Raw genomic sequence first — 20,610 nt, forward strand, 5'->3', positions numbered from 1 at the left:
TGATGCAGTTTGACAGGGGTATTGTGACTTGGTATCAGTTGACTGAAGGCTTATTGAGACATTAACAACCGAAAAATCAAAGCAAAAACAAATAATACATTTTTGAACATTTGAGCATAAATGTTCTGCATAAAAATAGAAACTTATATGAATTTGTGTATTAGTGAGATGTTTAGGGAAAATAAAAATGTAAAGATTCGTGTTAATGTTGAAAATTTTAAATCACATAGGTGTTTACTACGATTATACATTCCTCAGTAAAATAATCAGAAGCCCGTTGGCTTGAAAACGGTCTCTGAGTTTCTATTTTTCTAGCTGAGGAAGGAAGTACTCAAATCCTCATTTTCTACAAAACAGCTGAACTAATTAAGGTAAATCAATGGCTAGATCAAGCTACAAATATACTGATAGACAATAGTCCATTGACAAGTTGGATCACAAGTTATTTGCATTATATATCAATTTCCCATGCTATGTATTTTGAGGTCAACTCCGTTTTCCAAGATTGCTCCATCCTGCCCATCTAATTTTTTCATTGGCTCTGCTATTTACAATACTCATTTGTGTGTCTTACTTTTCAACAATAATAAGTAGTTGTGTATTATCTCCTATGACCTAAGAAAAATGTTCTAGTATTTTACCAAAAAAGTAGGTTTTTACATTTAAGTAATAATACTTGAAACTTACCACGAGTTCTTCTCATAGCATACTGACGTTTTATCTTGTTTCCTTTTTCATCATTCCTGTTGAACACCACTCCAGGCACAGGTAAGAACTCTTAAAACTCATGGTTCTTAATAGAATGCTTCTTTTCTAAAATTTCCTGGTTTCTGAGAACACATTTCTCTTCTTGCCTTGTCTTTTATGTTTTACAGGGAGAAAATATCACATTTTCCATTAAAGAATTTTTTCTCTAGCTGTTTTCTTTTTCTTTTATATCATAGTTACCTGTGTTCCTGTATTTCATATCCCTCATTGTAATATTAAGGACTGAGGTGAACAAGAGTTGGGAAGAACAAGTTTCACTTCGCTAATCTTGATAGGCAGTGACACCCGTTATTAATGGTCTTGTGCTTTTCAGAGGGAGAAGGAAAAAGTGCAAGTGGACTGAAAATGGGTGGGTTGGAGATTGTTCTGAACTGATCGGTATTCCCTTCAATACAGGCGATTAAAATAAAAGCCATCAAAGGATTAGGAAGAACAGCATTTCTCCTTCGGTTTTTCTTTTCACCATGAGTTGTAGGGTAATGTTTTATCCTGTGCTATTTAGTTCTATTTTAATACAGCACCTAAATGTGAATGTAATCACTTATGGCAATCATTGCAGAATTTGACTCCAACAGTGCATTTTTCATTCTTCTTTGAGACAGGTCCACTTTATTCATTTTACTTAGGTTTTTAGTGCACTAAAATTGGCACAAAAGAATGGCTCCAAAGGGCTATTTAAGTCTATCTTTTCTAGAATTCATCCCGTAAAAATCTATAGTTTCTCTCTTCTCTCTCTCTCTCTCTCTGTCTCTTCAAGAAGTGTGTGTGTGTGTATAAAATAAGGAATAGAGTTGTACTATCATAGATTAGAAAAATACTTTCAAAGAATTGTATTTAATGCCTGAGTCAGCTTGGTTGCAGTGGATTAAGTGTCATTTATTTCCTTTATTTAGTCATTCTTCTCATTGAAAAAAGAACATAATTGGTTCATTGTACTAAAAACCCTGAAACCAAGCACACCACCCCAAATGTGGGACTGAAAGGCTTTATGGACCCTGGAGCAGAGACAAATTGCTTTGTTTCATGTGGCCCTCGCTGCTTGGGGTTGTAGACCAATATCAGACTCTGCTTCCAATCCTTAAATGATTGAGGATTCATTTTAAGATGGCTTTATTTCATATTGTTTATCTTTTTAATTTAGTTTCCCATATGATACACACCAAAAATGTAAATTCTCATCATGATTTATACTTATCTGGAAAATAGGTCAAATTGTATTTATTTGGAAAACAGCTATGTTTTATACATATTTAATTCATCAATTCATTGTTCATTCAATCATTCTGCAAATCCCTGTTGAGTACCTAACATGTGAGCACCCTGGGCTAGTATTGAAGTCACACGAAACTGTAAATTACACAGATGGTCCAGAAAGTTACAATACAGTGTGTTAAGGGTCAGCACAGGAAAATATGTAACCTTTCTAATGTGATCCAGTTGATCGGATTCACACCTGCAGCGTAATAGCAGAGCAACAGAATACAACATGGTTAGCCCTATCCTTTACTGCTAGAACTCTTGAGTTCTCTCTATTGCAATGTTAGAATAATAAGCCATAAAGGAGGGGAAAGGAAGTAGCTTAACAGTGGAATGATTGTTGTTATGGTGTGGAAGTCTTCTTGCTCACTCTTACCAGATTCCCTGAGATTGCTGAGAGCCATGTGTGTTTCAGGTGTATGAGGTTGTCCCATGCCACAGTGACTGCAATCAGTACCTATGGGTCACAGAGCCCTGGAGCATCTGCAAGGTGACTTTTGTGAATATGCGGGAGAACTGTGGAGAGGGCGTGCAAACCCGAAAAGTGAGGTAAGACAAAGCCTAATTACACAGAGAAGCAAGACACAAAACCATCTCCCAATTGTACATGTGCCAACACAACTGTTCACTCCTCCCCAGTCTTCTGGATAAAATTGTCTGCAGTTTTGCTTTTAGGGAATCTGTGTTCATGGAAAACTCTAGGAGAATCTGCTTCAAGCAGCAGTTTATTCTATTCTGGCCTTCTGATTTAGGAAGCTTCACTTCAAATACCCTTAAAGAGAAGGAACAGCGTATTCAATCTGAACTAATGCAGATTTTCAACCCCAATAACTTTTTTGCTTAAAGGCCAAATATATGTCCAAGTTCATTTTTAAAATAATCTGTTTTAAACTCTTGCTCTTTTGTATCAAACTGGCTAACTGAATACTATCCTGTTATCCAGGGAGCTTTCTCTGAAACCCCCAGCTAGTTCCTGCCTGTCACTTGTTCTTCTGTAGCTACACTGGTCAATAGGATAGCCACTAGCCGCACTAACTCAATTTAAATTTAAACAAATTAAGATTAAATTAAATTAAAAATTCATCTCCCCAGTCACACTAGCCATGCCTCAGTGCTCCATAGCCACATGTGGCTGGCAGCTATCTGTTGGACAGCACAGACATAGAGTATTTTTTCGTCATGGCAGAAAGTTCCATTGGACAGGGTTGTTCTATTACACTCCATATACTCCTCACTGTATTGAAAAGACCCCTCTTCATGTCTATCCCTGTAATAAAACTATAAATTTCTTAAAACAGAGAACCCACCATATTCATAAGAATTCCCTACTGCCTAACACTAGATTGATACTCATTAAATTTTCCATACAGCATTTATCACATGATCCTTAAGGGCTCTAGAACTCTGTCAAACAAGTGCATGAGGTTTTATCACCTCCATTTTGTAGATTAGATTCTCAAGTACTAAATAATGTACCAAGAACACCCATCTATTAAAGTGGCAGCATTGGAATTCAAACCCACGTCTCCCTCCACTCTTTTTAAATACACTGGTTTCTTTTAACCCTTCTCAGTAACACCCAGGAAAGACAAGTATAAGAATATCCAGCACACAGCAACCCAAGTTATGAAGAAGTTCATTCTTACCCATAACTTAACCTTTCATGCATTTAAGATTGATATGTTTTAATCTACTTCAGTAGGAAAGCAGAACAAGTTAATATTTGTTTTACCATATAAAACCTTTGATATGAGCCTATATATAATTTATGTCTAATAAAAAGTTTTATATTTCTTTTTTCAAAAGCCCATCTGAACTCTCAATTTATTTTTTCTCTGAGGACCTTAATATAGGTAGACTGGAAATGGGGAAGATGTAGAGAGGTAATGAGTAGATAGGGACACAGAAAAAAGAAGAGATTCTGTTTTCCACTATTCTCCTTTCAAATTATTTTTTTCTTCAAAATTAAAAAATATTACATTAAGACTTTGATCAGGTTTGTTGTTTCATTAGTAAAAAAAAAATTATAGGCCGGGTGCAGCAGTTCATGCCCGTAATCCCAGCACTTTGGGAGGCCGAGGAAGGCAGATCACATGATCAAGAAATCAAGATCATCCTGGCCAACATGGTGAAACCCCATGTCTACTAAAAATACAAAAATTAGCTGCTCATGGTGGCGCACACCTGTAGTCCTAGCTACTCAGGAGGCTGAGGCAGGAGAATTGTTTGAATCCCGGAGGTGGAGGTTGCAGTGAGCTGAGATGGTGCCACTGCCCTCCAGCCTGGCCACAGAGCAAGACTCCATCTCAAACAAAAAAAAAATTTATAATAAAAGAACTACTGGGTGGTTTTCTTCAGCTTTCCCTTCCACTGTCTGTGTACATGTTACTTCTTTTTTTTTTTTTTTTTTTTTTTTTTTTTTTTTGCTTTGTAAATAGATACTCTTAACATTTCCAAACACATTCTAAACAAAGTAACTTTTCAGATCAATTTATTTTTTTAGTAAACAACTTCAATGCAAATAGAGAAAAGAGGTCAGTATTGATTGCGATCTCTAATCATGTAATGATGTTTCTGTTTGTTACTGATTGAGTAGTACACCTCCCTTAAATTATCCTCTGCTAATGAAGGTCAAAATGTCCTGCTTCAATGCAAGTGTTGGGTGACATTTTCAGGATAGATGGGTCTATAAAAAAGGAAGTTTAAATTTATTCAATTACAGTCTTCCTCTTTAAGGATGTTATAGCCTATCAAGGAGTGGTGGTAGAAGTGGTTTGCCTTGGTAGGGAAGGATATTTTTTTCACTGACTTTTTCTAGAATTGCCAGCACATAGTGATAATAAAAAACAGACAGATTTAGTTATTGTTGCTTTTTAAATCTATGCAGAAAATACAGTCTCTTTACCACACCTATGATGGGCTTCTGACTTCACCCTTTGCCTACAACTTGGTTCTACACCATGTATCTCTAATATAGTTCAGTTTTCTCACGGTATAATGCTTGCTCCTTGAAAGAAAGACCAAGAATTTGAAGAAAGCAAAGGAATTTAAAGTCCCTTCCTTTGGGCTTAAAACTTGATCCAAATATTTATTCTGTATTCTAGGGTGATTATAAAAATTTTTAATGTAAAATAACAAAAATAAACCTGTAAGTAGCCTGAATGCTACAACAGGAACATTTTAGCAATTGTGGCACATTTAAGCAATGGAATTCAAATGTAGACATTAAAATATATCTTAGAAAAATAGTTAATGACAAGAAGATGATCATAATATATTGTAGATTTTTTAAATGGTACGAATAGGAAAAATTTGCTTCTATTTTGTAAAATGAAAATATATATTTAAAGTAATAGTCTATTAATATAGCCTGTTAGGAGTGGTTATCTCTGATGAAATTGTGGAAATTTTTATTCTTATTTTCTTAAAATGAGCATATTACTTGTATAACAAAAAATAAAAGGAAGAGAGATGTATTCGTCTGTTCTCACAGTGCTATACAGAACTTCCTGAGACTAATTTATAAAGAAAAGAGGTTTAATTGACTCACAGTTCCACAGGCAGTACAGGAGACATGGCTAAGGAGCCTTCAGGAAACTTACAATCACGACAAAACGGTGAAGGAGAAGCAAGCACGTCTTCACATGGCAGCAGGAGAGAGAAAGGGTGAAGGGGGAAGTGCCACACACGTTACAAACAACCAGATCTCATGAGAACTCATTCACTATCATGAGAACAGCAAGGGGAAAATCTGCCCTATGATCCAATCACCCCCTACCAGGTCCCTCCCCCAACATGAGATTTGGGTGGGGGCATAGAGCCAAATCATATCATTCCACCCTGGCCCTTCCCAAATCTCATGTACTTCTCATATTTCAAAACACAACCATACCTTCCCAACAGTTCCCCAAAGCCTTAACTCATTCTAGCATTAACTCAAAATTTCAAATCCAAAATCTCATTTGAGACAAGGCAAGTCCCCTCTGCCTATGAACCTGTAAAATCTAAAACAAGTTAGTTACCTCCAAAATACAATTCCCCCATTCCAAATGGGAGATATTGGCCAAAACAAAGAGATTTCAGGCCCCATGCAAGTCCAGAACCCAGCAGGTCAGTCATTAAATTTTAAAGCTTCAAAATAATCTCCTTTGACTCTGTGTCTCACATCTAGGCCACAATGACACAGGGGTGTGTTCCCAAGGCCTTGGGCAGCTCGACCCCTGTGGCTCTGCAGGGTACAGTCCCCAAGGCTGCTTTCATGAGCTGGCATTGAGTGTCTATAGCTTTTCCAGGTGCACAGTGCAAACTGTCAGTCCATCTGTCATTCTGGGGTCTGGAGGACTGTGGCCCTACTTCTACAGCTCCACTAGACAGTGCCCCAGTGGAGACTCTGTCGGTGGGGGAACCCAACCCAACATCACCACTTCACACTGCCCTACTAGTGAAGGCTCTACCCCTGCAGCAGACTTCTGCCAGGACATCCATGCATTTCCATACATCCTCTGAAATCCAGGTAGAGGCTCCTGAGCCTGAACTCTTAGCTTTTGTGCACCCACAGGCCTAACACCATGTAGAAGCCATAAAGGTTTTGGGACTTGCATCCTTTAATTCAATAGCCTGAGCTGTACCTTGGCCCCTTTTAGCCATGGCTGGAGCTGGAGAGACTGGGTTGCAAGGTGCCATGTCCTGAGGCTGCACAGAGCAGTGGAACCATGAGCCTGGCCCACAAAACAAAATTTCCCTCCTAGGCCTCTGGGCCTGTGATGGGAGTGGCTGTCATGAAGGTGTCTGAAACATCTTGGGGACATTTTCTCCATTGTCTTGGCTACTAACATCTGGCTCCTCTTACACAAATTCCTGCATCTGGCTTGAATTCCTTCCAAGAAAATGGGTTTTTCTTTTCTACCACATGCCTGGGCTGCAAATTTTCTAAACTTTGTGCTCTTCTTCCTTTTTAAATGTAAGTTCCAGTTTGGAGTCATTTACTTGTTTATCCAAATAAGTTAGGCTTTTAGAAGCAGCCAGGCCACATCTTGAATGTTTTGCTGCTTAGAAATTTCTTTCACCAGATACCCTAAATCATCTCTCTCAAGTTCAAAGTTCCACAGATCTCTAGAGCAGGGGTACAATGCCACCCATCTCTTTGCTAAAATATAGCAAAAGTGAGCTTTATTCCACTTCCCAATAAGCTTGTCATCTCCATCTGAGAACACCTCAGCCTGGATTTCACCATCCATATTTCTATCAGCATTTTGGTCACAACCATTCAACAAGTCTTTAGGAAGTTCCAAACTTTCCCTCATCTTCCTGTCTTCTTCTGATCCCTCCAAACAGTTCCGACCTCTGTCCATTACCCAGTTCCATAGCTGCTTCCACTTTTTCAGGTATCTTTATAGCAATGCTACACTTCTCTTGTACCAATTTTCTGTATTAGTCTGTTTTCACACTGCTATAAAGAACTACCTGAGATGGGGTAATTTATAAAGAAAAGAGGTTTAATCAGCTCATGGTTCTGTGGATTGTATAGGCTTCTGTTTCTGGGGAGGCATGAGGAGACTTACAATCATGGCATAAGGGTGAAGGGGAAGAAAGCACATCTTCACTTGGTGGCAAGAGAGAAAAAGCAAAGGGGGAGGTGCTGCATACTTTTAAACTATCATATCTCATGAGAACTCACTGTCATGAGAACAGCAAAGGGACCGTCCACCCCCATGATCCAGTGACCTCCCACCAGGGCCCTCCCGTAACACTGAGAATTCCAATTCAACAGGAGATTTGGGTGGGGACACAGAGCCAAATCATATCAAGAGAAATCTTTGAAAATAAAGATTTAGGTACATAACTGCCTAATAGAGTGTTGGATATCTGTTCTTAACTCTGGATCAATAGGTAATTCTACAAGTTGATCTTTGCATATAGTGACAGTACCTACCCAAATGTAATCTATTCTTAGGAGCAAATCCAACTTTTGAGCACTGAAATGCCCTGTCTGCAACATGTCATCTCTAAGCTGCTGTCAACAGAACAAATGATATTGAAGGTAGAAATTTTTCCTAGGAAACTCAAATTCTCCCAAAAATATTCATAATTTATTTTTTCAACAATGAAATCATATCAATATCTAATTTGCATATTTTTGTGCTTGCTTTTTATGTATGTATCCAGTATACAAAAAAAAAAAAATGCATAGGTATTTGCATATATTTTCAGGCTACAGGCCCATTAAGACATGACCAACAACACAGCTTTCCAGTGTTTGAATGTATCCCGCAGGGAAAGGACATTCCTCTTAAGTTCAGCAACATTGCATAGCAAGGGGACTCTGTAGAGTAGATTTGTGAATGTTCCTGCTGATTGTAAATCCCTGAGAAAAGTTGGGATGCCAGGTATCACTGGCAATTTAATTCAACTGATATTTTAATACATGACACTAGGTTTGAGAGACTTGAGAGTTCAAGCCTTCCTTTTTAACTCCTGAAATGCAGTTCTCTTCCTGAATCCATTAAGTTGGCTGACCTTTTCCAAGTTATGCATGAGAGGGAAAGGTTTTCTCTCCTGCTATAATATTTAAGTGCCCAGAGAGATTATTTACTATGGTAAAAGTGAAGTCTGATACTAGCCATGTTAATTAGATTCCCAAAAGATGAATAAGGAGCCCTTCATGACTGCTTACAGGAGAATAAAATGGAACACAAACTAACAATTTTTTTAAGTCAAGTAGTAGGAAAATCCAAATAACCATATTTAGAGAACCTATGCTATACCTGTTATAATTGTCTTTTCACTTCTCACTTTCGTTTAAGATTCAGAGCAGAAGGGAGGCTAAAATTACTTTTAAAATGACAAAATGAATTGATAAATGCCTCTAGTTGTTTTCACAAACAATGAAATCTCCCACTTAGAGATTTCAGTGTGCCTGGTCTTTCATCACATATAAATCAACAAACTCTACTTTCTCTATGAAATCCATCATTTTCTTGAGAAGAATAAATGCATAATATGCCAAATTGTAAGCCCTCTATGAAGCTCTTTGGACAATTCCTCATTAGTTTCTGCCTCACATGTGTATAAATGACCCTCTGCTTTCAGAAGAATCTTTTATAACATGCAGAGTTTACATACACACAATGGCTCTTATATTCAAAGACTCATGAATGCAAAACACATTTTTGAATCATGCAGAAGCCCTACAAATATTTAGGAGAGGCAAAGATCCTTTTAAGTCTTCATTTCTGGAGAATTTCATTAGATAACAAAGCTTCCTACTCCCCACCCCCATAACGATGTCTTAAGGAGAACCATCTGTCCTGTGGGTTGGTCATTCTAATTGTCTTGTTTTCTTCACTTTGAGAAGGTATGTATATTTTCTAGAATATGTTTATGTTCTTTTTTAGATGCATGCAGAATACAGCAGATGGCCCTTCTGAACATGTAGAGGATTACCTCTGTGACCCGGAAGAGATGCCCCTGGGCTCTAGAGTGTGCAAATTACCATGCCCTGAGGACTGTGTGATATCTGAATGGGGTCCATGGACCCGATGTGTTTTGGTAAGATGATTAACCTTTTTATTAATGTAGAGTTTATTTAATTATTTGCCACTGAAGCTTTAAAGACATTATTTAAAAAATATAATAACTTCAATGTAAAATTTGTTTGTTTGCATATTTACCAAAGCAAGGTGTGTTTTCTCGGCCACATCATTCTATGACTGTGCTATTTAAAGTTTGTAATGTTTCCTCTCACACTAGAACAGCTCCACCTCTTGCAAGCTTTACTCAACCCATCATCCTAACCCAGCACAAAAGGCCTTCAGTTTGCCTTATAAATACACAGCATGTTAAAAACTGCAGTGGTGATAATGATTCCCTCCAGGTAAAAGGGAAAATGAATGAAGTAAAGGTACTTTAATGGTGTCAAGTTATTGTCATCCATTGCTTTTTGCCCATACCTTTTATTTAAATGGTAGGAATAATCTCTCACACAGTGGGAATACAGCAGCAGGGGTATTAACACTAAAAAGCAAAAGATACTGGGTAAGAAACTAAGTAGAAGAAGAAAGCTGTACACCAATGAATTTCTCTTTACACACTGACTCTGTGTCTCTTTGGGCCTGGAAAGCCAGCTGAGAGTTTCAAATCACACAAAAGCTTCTACGTTTCAACAGCCAGTAGGGGCTCATCCACGAGACTCTGGGAAGAGAGTCATTTGAAACAGAACTGGCTGCTTATGTAGGATATTTGGCTTACCCATGGGCACCTTTGTAAAACTGTACATTTCAAAAACAGCATCAAAAGCATGGGAAAAAATAACATATGGAATTATTTTGTTGAAATACGATATAAAACCATTTCAAAGAAGACTTTATGGTGCATATTTTCCAAGGAGAAATTGATATTCCATTTCAGTGTTAAAGATACTGATTAGCAGACAACTGATATAGCAGGAATAAAACAAAGATGGCAGTTGACTGGAATGAAAGTTAAACTGTAGTAATCAACTGTTTCACAAGGATATACAATTGATTTTCTGTCCTAATTTCATAGCATCAGATTTGAAGTTACATCAAATAATTGGGCTACATGCTACACTGTCTATAATAGTGAGATTTTTTTGTCAGATATTATATTACAAAAATTTTCCATTTTTATAATAGGAAATATTGAACCCAGGCCCCTTCTTAAACTTATTAATAGGGATTTTAATAAAAGGAACCACTAAACTGGAACTTTGTCCAGTAGGTTTCTATATTAAATGATCAAGGATAGCCATCTTAGAAGAATTATTGAGGTTCTATTATTTATAAAAGAGAGTTTGTGAAGCATATTTTGTGTTCCTGAGAGTTTGCCAATAGGAATGTTTGGATAAGAATAAAATTCAATGAGGTGAATAAAACTGTGATTCCTGGGCTTTTTATTTCTTTAAAGAAAAACGTTAGAAAAATTAAATTTAACAGTTTAATTGAGCAAAGAACCATTCAAGAATTGGGCAGCCTCCCAAACCAGAACAGGTTCAGAGAGGCTCCAGCACTGACACGTGGTTGGAAAAGATTATTGGGCAGAAGCAGATAAGTGACATACAGAAAATGATGTACAGAAGCGAGGTTCAGCAACAGCTAGATTGATTACACTTTGACGTTTGTGATAAACAGAATGAGTAACTAAGGCACAAGTCCCAATCAATCGAAGTTTAATAAGCCAGCTTTAGGACACATCTGGGAAAAAGCAAGGAGGTTTTCTGAAGAGGTGTTTAAGATGTTTTATGTTTACACATTCCCTTAAATGGGGGGAGGCACGTAGGAAGAGAGGCAGGTAGGCATTAAGGCAAATAGTTATATTCCTGTGAGACTAGTTAGTGCCCCATAATCTACATTTTATATAAGGTAAGGTGAATGTTTGAAGAGAAAAAGGTAACAGAGGAAGAATCAATTATGCAGACATCTCTGGGTAGATGGAAGAATGACTGATCTCCTCTTGTTTTTGTTCTGAACCTGGGAAAATACACTTGTGATTGATAGTATCAGTGTGGAATCAGACTTGAGTTTTAGGAGTCAGACTTAGACTGTAGACCTAAAGTTACAATTGGTATGTCCTTGTTTGTGGGAGGCCATGAAGGAATTTACCTGTGAATCATCTATGGGATCAGTCATTCATGATGCCTGAGGCCGTTTACCTTTCCGTGGGAATCTGGCACAATGCTAGCAATAGCTATTCAAGTGGAAGAGAATGTTGCAAGACGGCCTCCAGGCTTACCCTTCCCTTTTGCATAGGGTGTATGAGATCCTGAGATATTTTAAAAACCTTCCTTTGCATTTGTCATATTTGAACACGATTTGAACAATCGGCCACATTTGAAACTCAGTGATTGCACAAGAGTAGGTTACGGTCTGTTTACACATCCAAATAGGGTACAGTTCACTATGTGCGAAGAAACCTTTAGGATGAACTTGAATGTAAGTGGACAGCTTACATTCAAGCTAAATTTCATTTGACATATTTTACCTTTAACTCACCTTGTTTCTTCCCTCAGGCCTTCATTAAACAGATACCAATTAAGCTTTTACTGTCTATCAGTAACTGTGTTAGGTAGGGAAAATATACTGCTCTCTAAAACATAAGTCTTCTCCTAGTGCACTGTAGAAAGGAACAAGACCTTTATATAATACACATTATGTCAAGACAGATAGTGTTATTCCAGTGGTGTGACCAAAGTTCAATGGAAGCAGGGGAGGAGGAAGCAATTATTTTAGGCCTTAAAAAGTCCATGGAGGCTTGTTCCTGGTTTCTTACCATTCTTAGAAACCAACTGTTTTCAGAAGACTGTACCAGTAGATGAATGGCAAGCCAATCTTTTTAGATGTTGTCAACTGAAGAATGACAAGGTTCATAAATTTGGAAAGGAGAGCTTTATATCTCATAAAGGGTTGCAGCCTGCAGGGTGGCCATCCTGACAGGCTGGGAATCATAGCTGCCAGCCAGAAGCCAGAAATAGACACTTCTAGGGAATGGCAAAGGGAACAGTAATTTGTGTTGAGCAGGGTGGCCAAATATACATATTTAATAAGCTATATGAGGAGTCATGAATATTTATAAAAAGAGAAAAGTACGCATGTGCAGTTGAGCTTTATGCCCCCTCATGTGTCCCATGTACCAAAAATGGTGGCATTAGCATGATCCAAGGGTGGGGTTTTCAGTGCTCTAATGTCAAAAGGTGAAACAGAGGTCACAGAAACCCTTACTGTACATCCTCCATGGACTGCCCAGAACCACTCCTTGATCAGTGGTTTCTTTTTAGGAAGAAATGCTGGTTGGCTGTTTTGTTGCAACCATAAAAGGAAGAGGCAGTGTCAGGCTCTAACCACCCAAGGGGTTCTTCCTGCCTGCTGCATGAATAAAGACCAGGGTACTGCAGTAAAGAAAGAGTTTAATAGACATAAGGCCAGCCATGCCACATGGAAGATGGAGTTAGTACTCAAATCAATCTCATCTAAGGCTCCTAGGTAGGGGTTTTTCAAAGGCAGTTTGGGGGAAAGGGGTGGGGCTGCCAGGTAATGGGTGCTTGCTGCTGATTGGTTGGGGCAGAGATGAAATCACAGGGAGTCAAACTGTCCTCCTGCGGGCTGAATTCTTCTGGGTGGGGCCACAGGAACTAGGTTGGCGATTCAGGTAGAGCCCTGGGTGTTAGACATGCAAAAAAAAAACAGAAAAGATATCTCAAAAAGCCAATCTACTGTAGTGGTAACATCTGCAGGAGTAGCTAGCAATCATTTATGTCTACACCTTAGCAGAATTCAGGTTCCTCTCCTCTCCCAGCCTGATGGCCTTTCATTAGCTTTACAAAGTCACTTGAGTTTGGGGAAAAGCCTGTTAATTAAACTATAAACTAAATGTTTCTTGAAATTAGCTCATCCCAAAAACCCAGGAATAACTAAGAGAAAAGCGAGATGAGGTTGGGTTAGATCAGATCTCTTTTACTGCCATAATTTTCTTACTGTTATAATTTTTGCAAAGGCAGTTTCAAGACAATTGGTTGATCAGGTATAGAGTGAGTGTTTCCAAAGGGCTTGTTTCTGTATAACCCTTAGGGAAGAAAGCCTAAAGGCCGAGAACTCAGTTTTCAAGGTTTCTCTGTGGTCCCTATGGCCAAGAGGGGGTCCATTTGGTCAGTTGCAGGTCTTAGAACTTTATTTTTTTTTTCTCAATTCTAAATTAAGGATTAAAATTAGAATTCAGAATCAGAATTGTTTATATGCATATATACATGTACATCAGGAAAAGGAAAGTCACTAACACCAAGTCATTTAAAGTTATTCTTAAAATGTCTTTTAAGGCCCAAAAGACTATACATAATCCACAAACATATATATATAATAATACACATATAACTTTATATGTATATATATGTAATAGCTTTCTATAATAATTAACATGACCACCATATGTGTGTGTGTGTGTATAGGTGTGAGGTGATGTATTAGCATTGGACACATGGCATCTTACAGCTAGATGGTACATCAAAATCTCATTCAACAGCTTCATTTTATACATTGAACAACTGAGGCATAATGAGGTTGACTGACTTTTCTGAGTTAGCCAGTGGTCCAAATGTTCTAACTCCTGCTCCAGTGCTGTCTCTAATATACCAGTTGTGTAGCTGAGTATTCACTTTTCTGAGAATTTGTACTGTTCTTTTTAAGCCTTGCAATCAAAGCAGTTTCCGGCAAAGGTCAGCTGATCCCATCAGACAACCGGCTGATGAAGGAAGATCTTGCCCTAATGCTGTTGAGAAAGAACCCTGCAACCTGAACAAAAACTGCTACCACTATGATTATAATGTAACAGGTACATGGATCGTCATCTGATCACAGAGTTAAGTCCAAATCTTGTGTCTGTCAGCTCTGAAGTGTTCCTGTCAGTATAGTTCATCTCTATCTGTGTGCCTTTTGGACAAGCTGCTTACTTTCCCAGAAATAATTACATATTAAATGACAGAAATACTTATCTGGGTTTTTTTTAGTAAACACCAAGATAGAGGAAATCTATCTTGATTTGTATAGTCAAATCAAGACTGTGTGACAAGATCTGTGTGACAAGATAATGTCACACAGACATTAGCCCTTAAAGTAGGTTATGAATATGCTAAGTGTTCCTACATAAGACAACCTCTCACTTTGGGAAGGTGAATCTAAAATATTTTTGGCACAAGTGTCATATTTATTCAAAAATGTCTTTCTTTTTTAGAAGATGCTTAATTTCTAAAGCATACTGGAGCAACAATTTGTGAGGTGTGGGCAGTTTATAAACATGATTAGTCAGCAGTCTCAAACTTGCCAAAGATTATAAATCAATGCTGTAAAAGGTGCAGGTAAAAATAGATGAGTATTTTCAGAAAAACAGATTTATTATAAATTGCATTTTCCCCTAAAACTCATTTAATACCATCAAGGTGCATATGCTAGGAAAGAAAATCTTTTATTTGTTTATATGAATTGGGACAACACCAAAGCTTACTTTGGAATTTTTTCCAAGTAATTTTCACTCTGAAACAAACTCAAGAAACTGTACAGTGACACATAACAGGTCAGATTGGCTTTCTGTTTCTTATGGTTTTTCTCTTTAGTTTCCTTTGATGATACAAAAAAATCAAAGTTATCTGGGACATGCTATGTTACCCAGGGAAAAGAGATGAAAGAGCTATTTTGCAAAAGACATAAAATAAGAGAATTAAATAAATATGGCCGAAGTGATTTTATCACTTTAATAAATGTATGCATTTTCATGCATTCTAAATATGGATAAGAAGTAAAATACGTTTTATTTGAACATAACTACACAGTTAAAGTACCATCTGTCACAATTATGATTATTTTGCTAAAAGTAATGCTAAGATTTTAAATTATATTTTTATTGGGAAAAAAAGTTTTTAAGTGACATTGATCTGTAGGCCAAAGCCATTTTTACAGTGTCACCAAACGGCTAGCTATCAAGATTTTCAAGTAGACATCTGCCTTTAAGAATAATCCCTGTAGCTATGTGCAACCCCAGCAATTCCATTTGACTCCTGATATGTTCAAAGCTGGGACCCATATGCTCTGCATGGGGGATGATTGATTATGGGGCTTAGGAAGCAGTTGTGAATTAAATATGGGATTCAGGTCATCAGAGTTTCATTTGAAATCTGTTTCATACTTAGCCTTCTGTTCTGATAGGCTTCCCTTTTTTTCAGACTGGAGTACATGTCAGCTGAGTGAGAAGGCAGTTTGTGGAAATGGAATAAAAACAAGGATGTTGGATTGTGTTCGAAGTGATGGCAAGTCAGTTGACCTGAAATATTGTGAAGAGGTAGATGGATGCTGTGTTATATCTTCGCGAGTAAATTCTTCCCTAATAATTTCAGTTCATGCTGAGCCAAGTGACCCGTGCTCCATGCAGCTCATTGCCAGCAGATGTTTTTCTGCACTATTCACAGGCTAAGTATGTTCTTGAAAAGATACAATGTCCAATACTACTGATTCCTACATATAATTTCCTGTATTTTCTTCTCCTTGGAGCCCAAAGGTATGCTAATTAGCCTATTCTGAAAGAAATGCTTGGGGAACAATAAGTAAGGTGAATAAAAGCAGTAAATTTTAATCAGACTACTTATCTTTTGTAATTTGATGTGAATTTTGTGTAGTGCCTGGGACACCTGCCAAGGTCCATCATTTATTCTCTTTGTTGCTAAACACTGATCACATGTGGTTTCATAGCAGATTTTGATATTAGGATCTAATACCCAGCTGTGACCATCTAAGTACTCAGGTCTGATTAAGAGACAACCTCAAATTCAAACAAAGGAATGAAGCCAGCCATTACTATCTTCTAGGCACAGAGAATTGTAACTGATAATCATCTAATTGATGAAAGTAATGTCATCATATCTAGATGTGAGCTTCTGAAATGTGAGAAAACATAGTCATTGGCCTTTCTTCATTTTTATGAAGCTACACTTTATGTTGTAATAATTTTATCTAATTTCCATACCCAAAACATGACAAATGTTGACTCTCCATTCATCTGAGGTCCACTGGGTCAAATACTAACCAAGATAAGCAGGAGCCTCAATAGATCTGGAATAGACTAGAAGGGGGTCATAACCTCATTAGAGTTTAACATACACAGTCACTATGTCTTCTGTCTACACATCCTGCGGTTATTATAGCCCACAGTAAATTGTTCCAATACCTAGGGGAGAACTCTAAACAGAAATACTTTAATTCATTTGATATATTTATCATACAGACCTGATTTAACCTTCTTATGTCTCTGTTCATGAAAGCAGAGCACCCACATGTGGTGAAAACACAAATTTGTTTTGTTAATAAATGCCTCCTGCTATAACCTTCTAACATAACTTACTGTATTCATTATTTAAATTTGAATAATTGGAAATTTCACACTTGAATCATTTTAGTTTTGTAACCAATAACATTGAAGCAATATAACCATTATAAGAATAATGTCAGTATTGAGCTGGGTGGGGTGGCTCACGCCTCTAATCCCAGCACTTTGGGAGGCTGAGTCAGGCGGATCACCTGAGGTCAGGAGTTCAAGACCAGCCTGACCAACATGGAGAAACCCCGTCTCTACTGAATATACAAAATTAGCTGGGCGTGGTGGCACATGCCTGTAATCTCAGCTACTCGGTAGGCTAAGGCAGGAGAATCGCTTGAACCCAGAAGGGAGAGGGTGCCGTGAGCCAAGATCACATCATTGCACACCAGCCTGGGCAACAAGAGCAAAACTCCATCTCCAAAAAAAAAAAAAAAAAAAAAAAAGAGCAAGAGCGTCAGTATTAATGAAGATAATAGTCATATACTGACGGGAGAGCTTTCTGTGATCTACTTCTAGTTGATTAATACGTCTTTTTGTTTGCAAACATAAATGCACTCCTTGGTCAGAATGAAATAAAAAATAAATGAGAGCTTTGCAAAAGCTGAAACCTAAGCATACATGACCAATTTTAAACTATTTCATATGATTAAAGGACAAAGCTGTAAACTGGATTCTTGATTTCTTACATCAAATATGAGTAAAAACCTGAGAAATAACTAATTTTAATTATTTGGGAGTCTAGATAAGTTTAAGCTTACATGCAAATATTATAATATTTGAATGTTGCATGGCAATTAGGGACTCCTAGTTTTAACATTCTAGCAAACACTGTCTTCAAGGACTTACAATTTGACTGTGCAACCCTGCATTCAGTGCCACAGCAGTAGGTAACACTTGCTGCTTCCCTAACAGCCACAAAGAAAGATGGCATTATTATCCAACAAAGACGAAGATTAGAGTTAAACCTAACGAGCACTTATGTAGTATTTTTATCTTTAGTGTTTTTCAGACATTTTCTCATTGGATACCTAGTAATCAGTTTCTTCTTTCCTATTAGATTTTTGAATAGGTTTCTTTTTAATTTATTTAGACAGATGTTTAGGTAAATGAGAGAGAGAATTAAAAAAGAGATATGATCAATGTAAGGAAAAAATTAGTACAGGACTAAAATGTGTAAGTGGTGGATATGTAAGTCAATAATAATTGAATCCTGTGATTCAAACTTTCCCCATGAAACTATTATTTACCTTAAATGTAACACATTATTTTTATCATATCGCCTCAAGATTCCTATCTTCAACTTCCCATGACTTTTAAGAGGCTTTATGAGGCTTCAGTTGAGTGATGTGGTAAAAGTTTTCATACCACTCAGCTCTGTCAGGTATTACTGGTGTAGAATATAATGGGAGCGCCTGCAGAGAGATGTATTACACAAAGCTATGATCTGATCCTCTCTCAGTGGAAAACTTAGATCTAAGAGCTATACTTGAAACACAACATAATGTTTCAAAACAAATTTTGCCATTATTTGCTGTATAAATTAGAAAACATTAACTTCTCTTTCATGCAGAAATAAAAAAGATCTTGGAAATTCTAAGAATTACTAGTCTTAAAAATTTATATTCTCCTAACAAGCTCTTACATTTTCCTATGTCTTTGTCTTTTTTTTTTTTTTTTTTTTTTTTTTTTGGAGAGAGTCTTGCTCTGTTGCCCAGCCTGGAGTGCAGTGGCACTATCTCAGCTCACTGTAGCCTCCACATCCTAGGTTCAAGCAAGTCTCCTGCCTCAGCCTCCCGAGTAGCTGGGACTACATTCATGCACCACCAATCCCAGCAAATTTTTATATATATTTTTTTTTTTGGTAGAGGTGAAGTTTCACCATGTTGGCCAGCATGCTCTGAGGTGATCCACCCACCTCAGTCTCCCAAAGTGCTGGGATGACAGGTGTGAGCCACCGCATCCAGCTGACATTTTCCTATTTCAATGCTACTTTGTACCATAGACATTTTAAATGTTGGAATATACAGTAGAAGAATTTGAAACATCATCTTATATTTTTAAGGCAGAATATTTAAATAAGTAATGGAACCCAAATGCCAATAAAATGGCACATTATTATCTGATGAGAAGGTTTGACACCAAAGTAACTGAATTATACCACAGTTGAGTTTTAGAAGTGAAAAATCTTTGTTTTAAAAAATGCACATAAAATATTCATAATCACAAAAAACTTTGGCGACCCATATTTCTTTTTTTTAAAGATAGCTAATATATTATTTCAATACATGATATCATTAGTTTTGACTATCAGTTTATGTTTAGAAACTTTTCCTTTTGCTTTTTAGTTTAAGATATGTAAAAATAAATAATATCCCTAAGATACAGTTGTAGATCAAAATATTGATGATATTATTAGTTTTTACCTAATGAAAAGTATTTTTGCTTATATTTATTTGTTCCCCATTTTGGGAAATTCAATCAATTTGGAGGTTAAATCTACTTTTTTTCATCGCCTATTGAAAACACTCAAACAATATGTAAGTATAGATTACATGGGCCCCTTCTTTCATCCTGTACCCCTAACTTCCACTCACCTAGGTCAAACCACTTTATACTTTTAATAGTTTGGATGTTTGTCCTCCAGGTACTATGTTATTCTGTTATGTGGCTTGCTTTTTCTCCCTCCCTCTCTTCTCTCTTGTCACCTCATTCTCTGGCTCCCTCCCCCAGTTGACAATATAACATCCTGATCTACCTCTGTTCTTCCAGCTTGGCCTGGAGAAGAACTGGCAGATGAACACGTCCTGCATGGTGGAATGCCCTGTGAACTGTCAGCTTTCTGATTGGTCTCCTTGGTCAGAATGCTCTCAAACATGTGGCCTCACAGGTTGGTTTGTACTATAACTCATATTAGGCTAACGGTCAAGGAATATGAAATAAAAAATCCCTCTTGCTTTAACCCATATCAGATAATCTTCAGAAAGGTTGGATTGGTTGTCTTTCTTTCAAAAACATCTAAGCCTTGCTTGTTCCTGGATCGCCTCAGGAGATACCACTGTGATGCCTTCTCCCAATGACATATATGCTTGCAAAACCATAACATATATTAAAGTTGCATCACTTTGTATCTCTTAAAGGAAAAATGATCCGAAGACGAACAGTGACACAGCCCTTTCAAGGTGATGGAAGACCATGCCCTTCCCTGATGGACCAGTCCAAACCCTGCCCAGTGAAGCCTTGTTATCAGTGGCAATATGGCCAGTGGTCTCCATGCCAAGTGCAGGTATCAAATCTCAAGAAGTTGTAAGGAATTGTGTATTCTTTATCAGCAGAGACTTTATCTGCAGAAAAACAGACAAAAATAATGTGTTAGAAATATTTTTCAGAGCTCACAGATGACAAGCTTCTTAAAATTTTTATGTGCCTTGCCATTTTATAACCATTTAATTAGTTTTGATAACTCCCTGCCCTGTATTTTTTTAATCATTTGAAGATGGATTTATTTTAATTAAAATTTATTTTCCTTTTTTTAGCTAGAAAACAAATTGTTCAATGTATGCTTTATTGCTAGTGCCCTATAGGGCTTCTTACCTAGGGTTTCAAATGCTTCTCTAAATGTTCATAAATCAAAGTCAATGGTGCAGAGATAACTAAGTGATGAGCTCTCTAATGAAGTATTTCTCTTTTTCTAATGAGTTATTTCTTCCTCCATTC

The 20,610-nt window shown here is 37.2% G+C and overlaps 1 protein-coding gene across 1 annotated transcript in view; it reads left to right on the forward strand.

Moving 5' to 3' along the window:
* The window catches only part of THSD7A (thrombospondin type 1 domain containing 7A), a 496,180-nt gene that overhangs the window by 440,845 nt on the left and 34,725 nt on the right, over positions 1–20,610 (forward strand). Inside the window, exons 15-21 of the mRNA XM_015134011.3 lie at positions 763–768; positions 2,441–2,574; positions 9,420–9,573; positions 14,220–14,364; positions 15,749–15,864; positions 19,666–19,783; positions 20,034–20,179. Of these exons, the coding sequence (XP_014989497.3) occupies positions 763–768; positions 2,441–2,574; positions 9,420–9,573; positions 14,220–14,364; positions 15,749–15,864; positions 19,666–19,783; positions 20,034–20,179 (819 nt within the window). The remainder of the gene's footprint in view (positions 1–762; positions 769–2,440; positions 2,575–9,419; positions 9,574–14,219; positions 14,365–15,748; positions 15,865–19,665; positions 19,784–20,033; positions 20,180–20,610) is intronic.

The sequence above is a fragment of the Macaca mulatta genome, chromosome 3 (genome assembly GCF_049350105.2).
Source record: "Macaca mulatta isolate MMU2019108-1 chromosome 3, T2T-MMU8v2.0, whole genome shotgun sequence".
NCBI classification, from domain to species: domain Eukaryota; kingdom Metazoa; phylum Chordata; class Mammalia; order Primates; family Cercopithecidae; genus Macaca; species Macaca mulatta.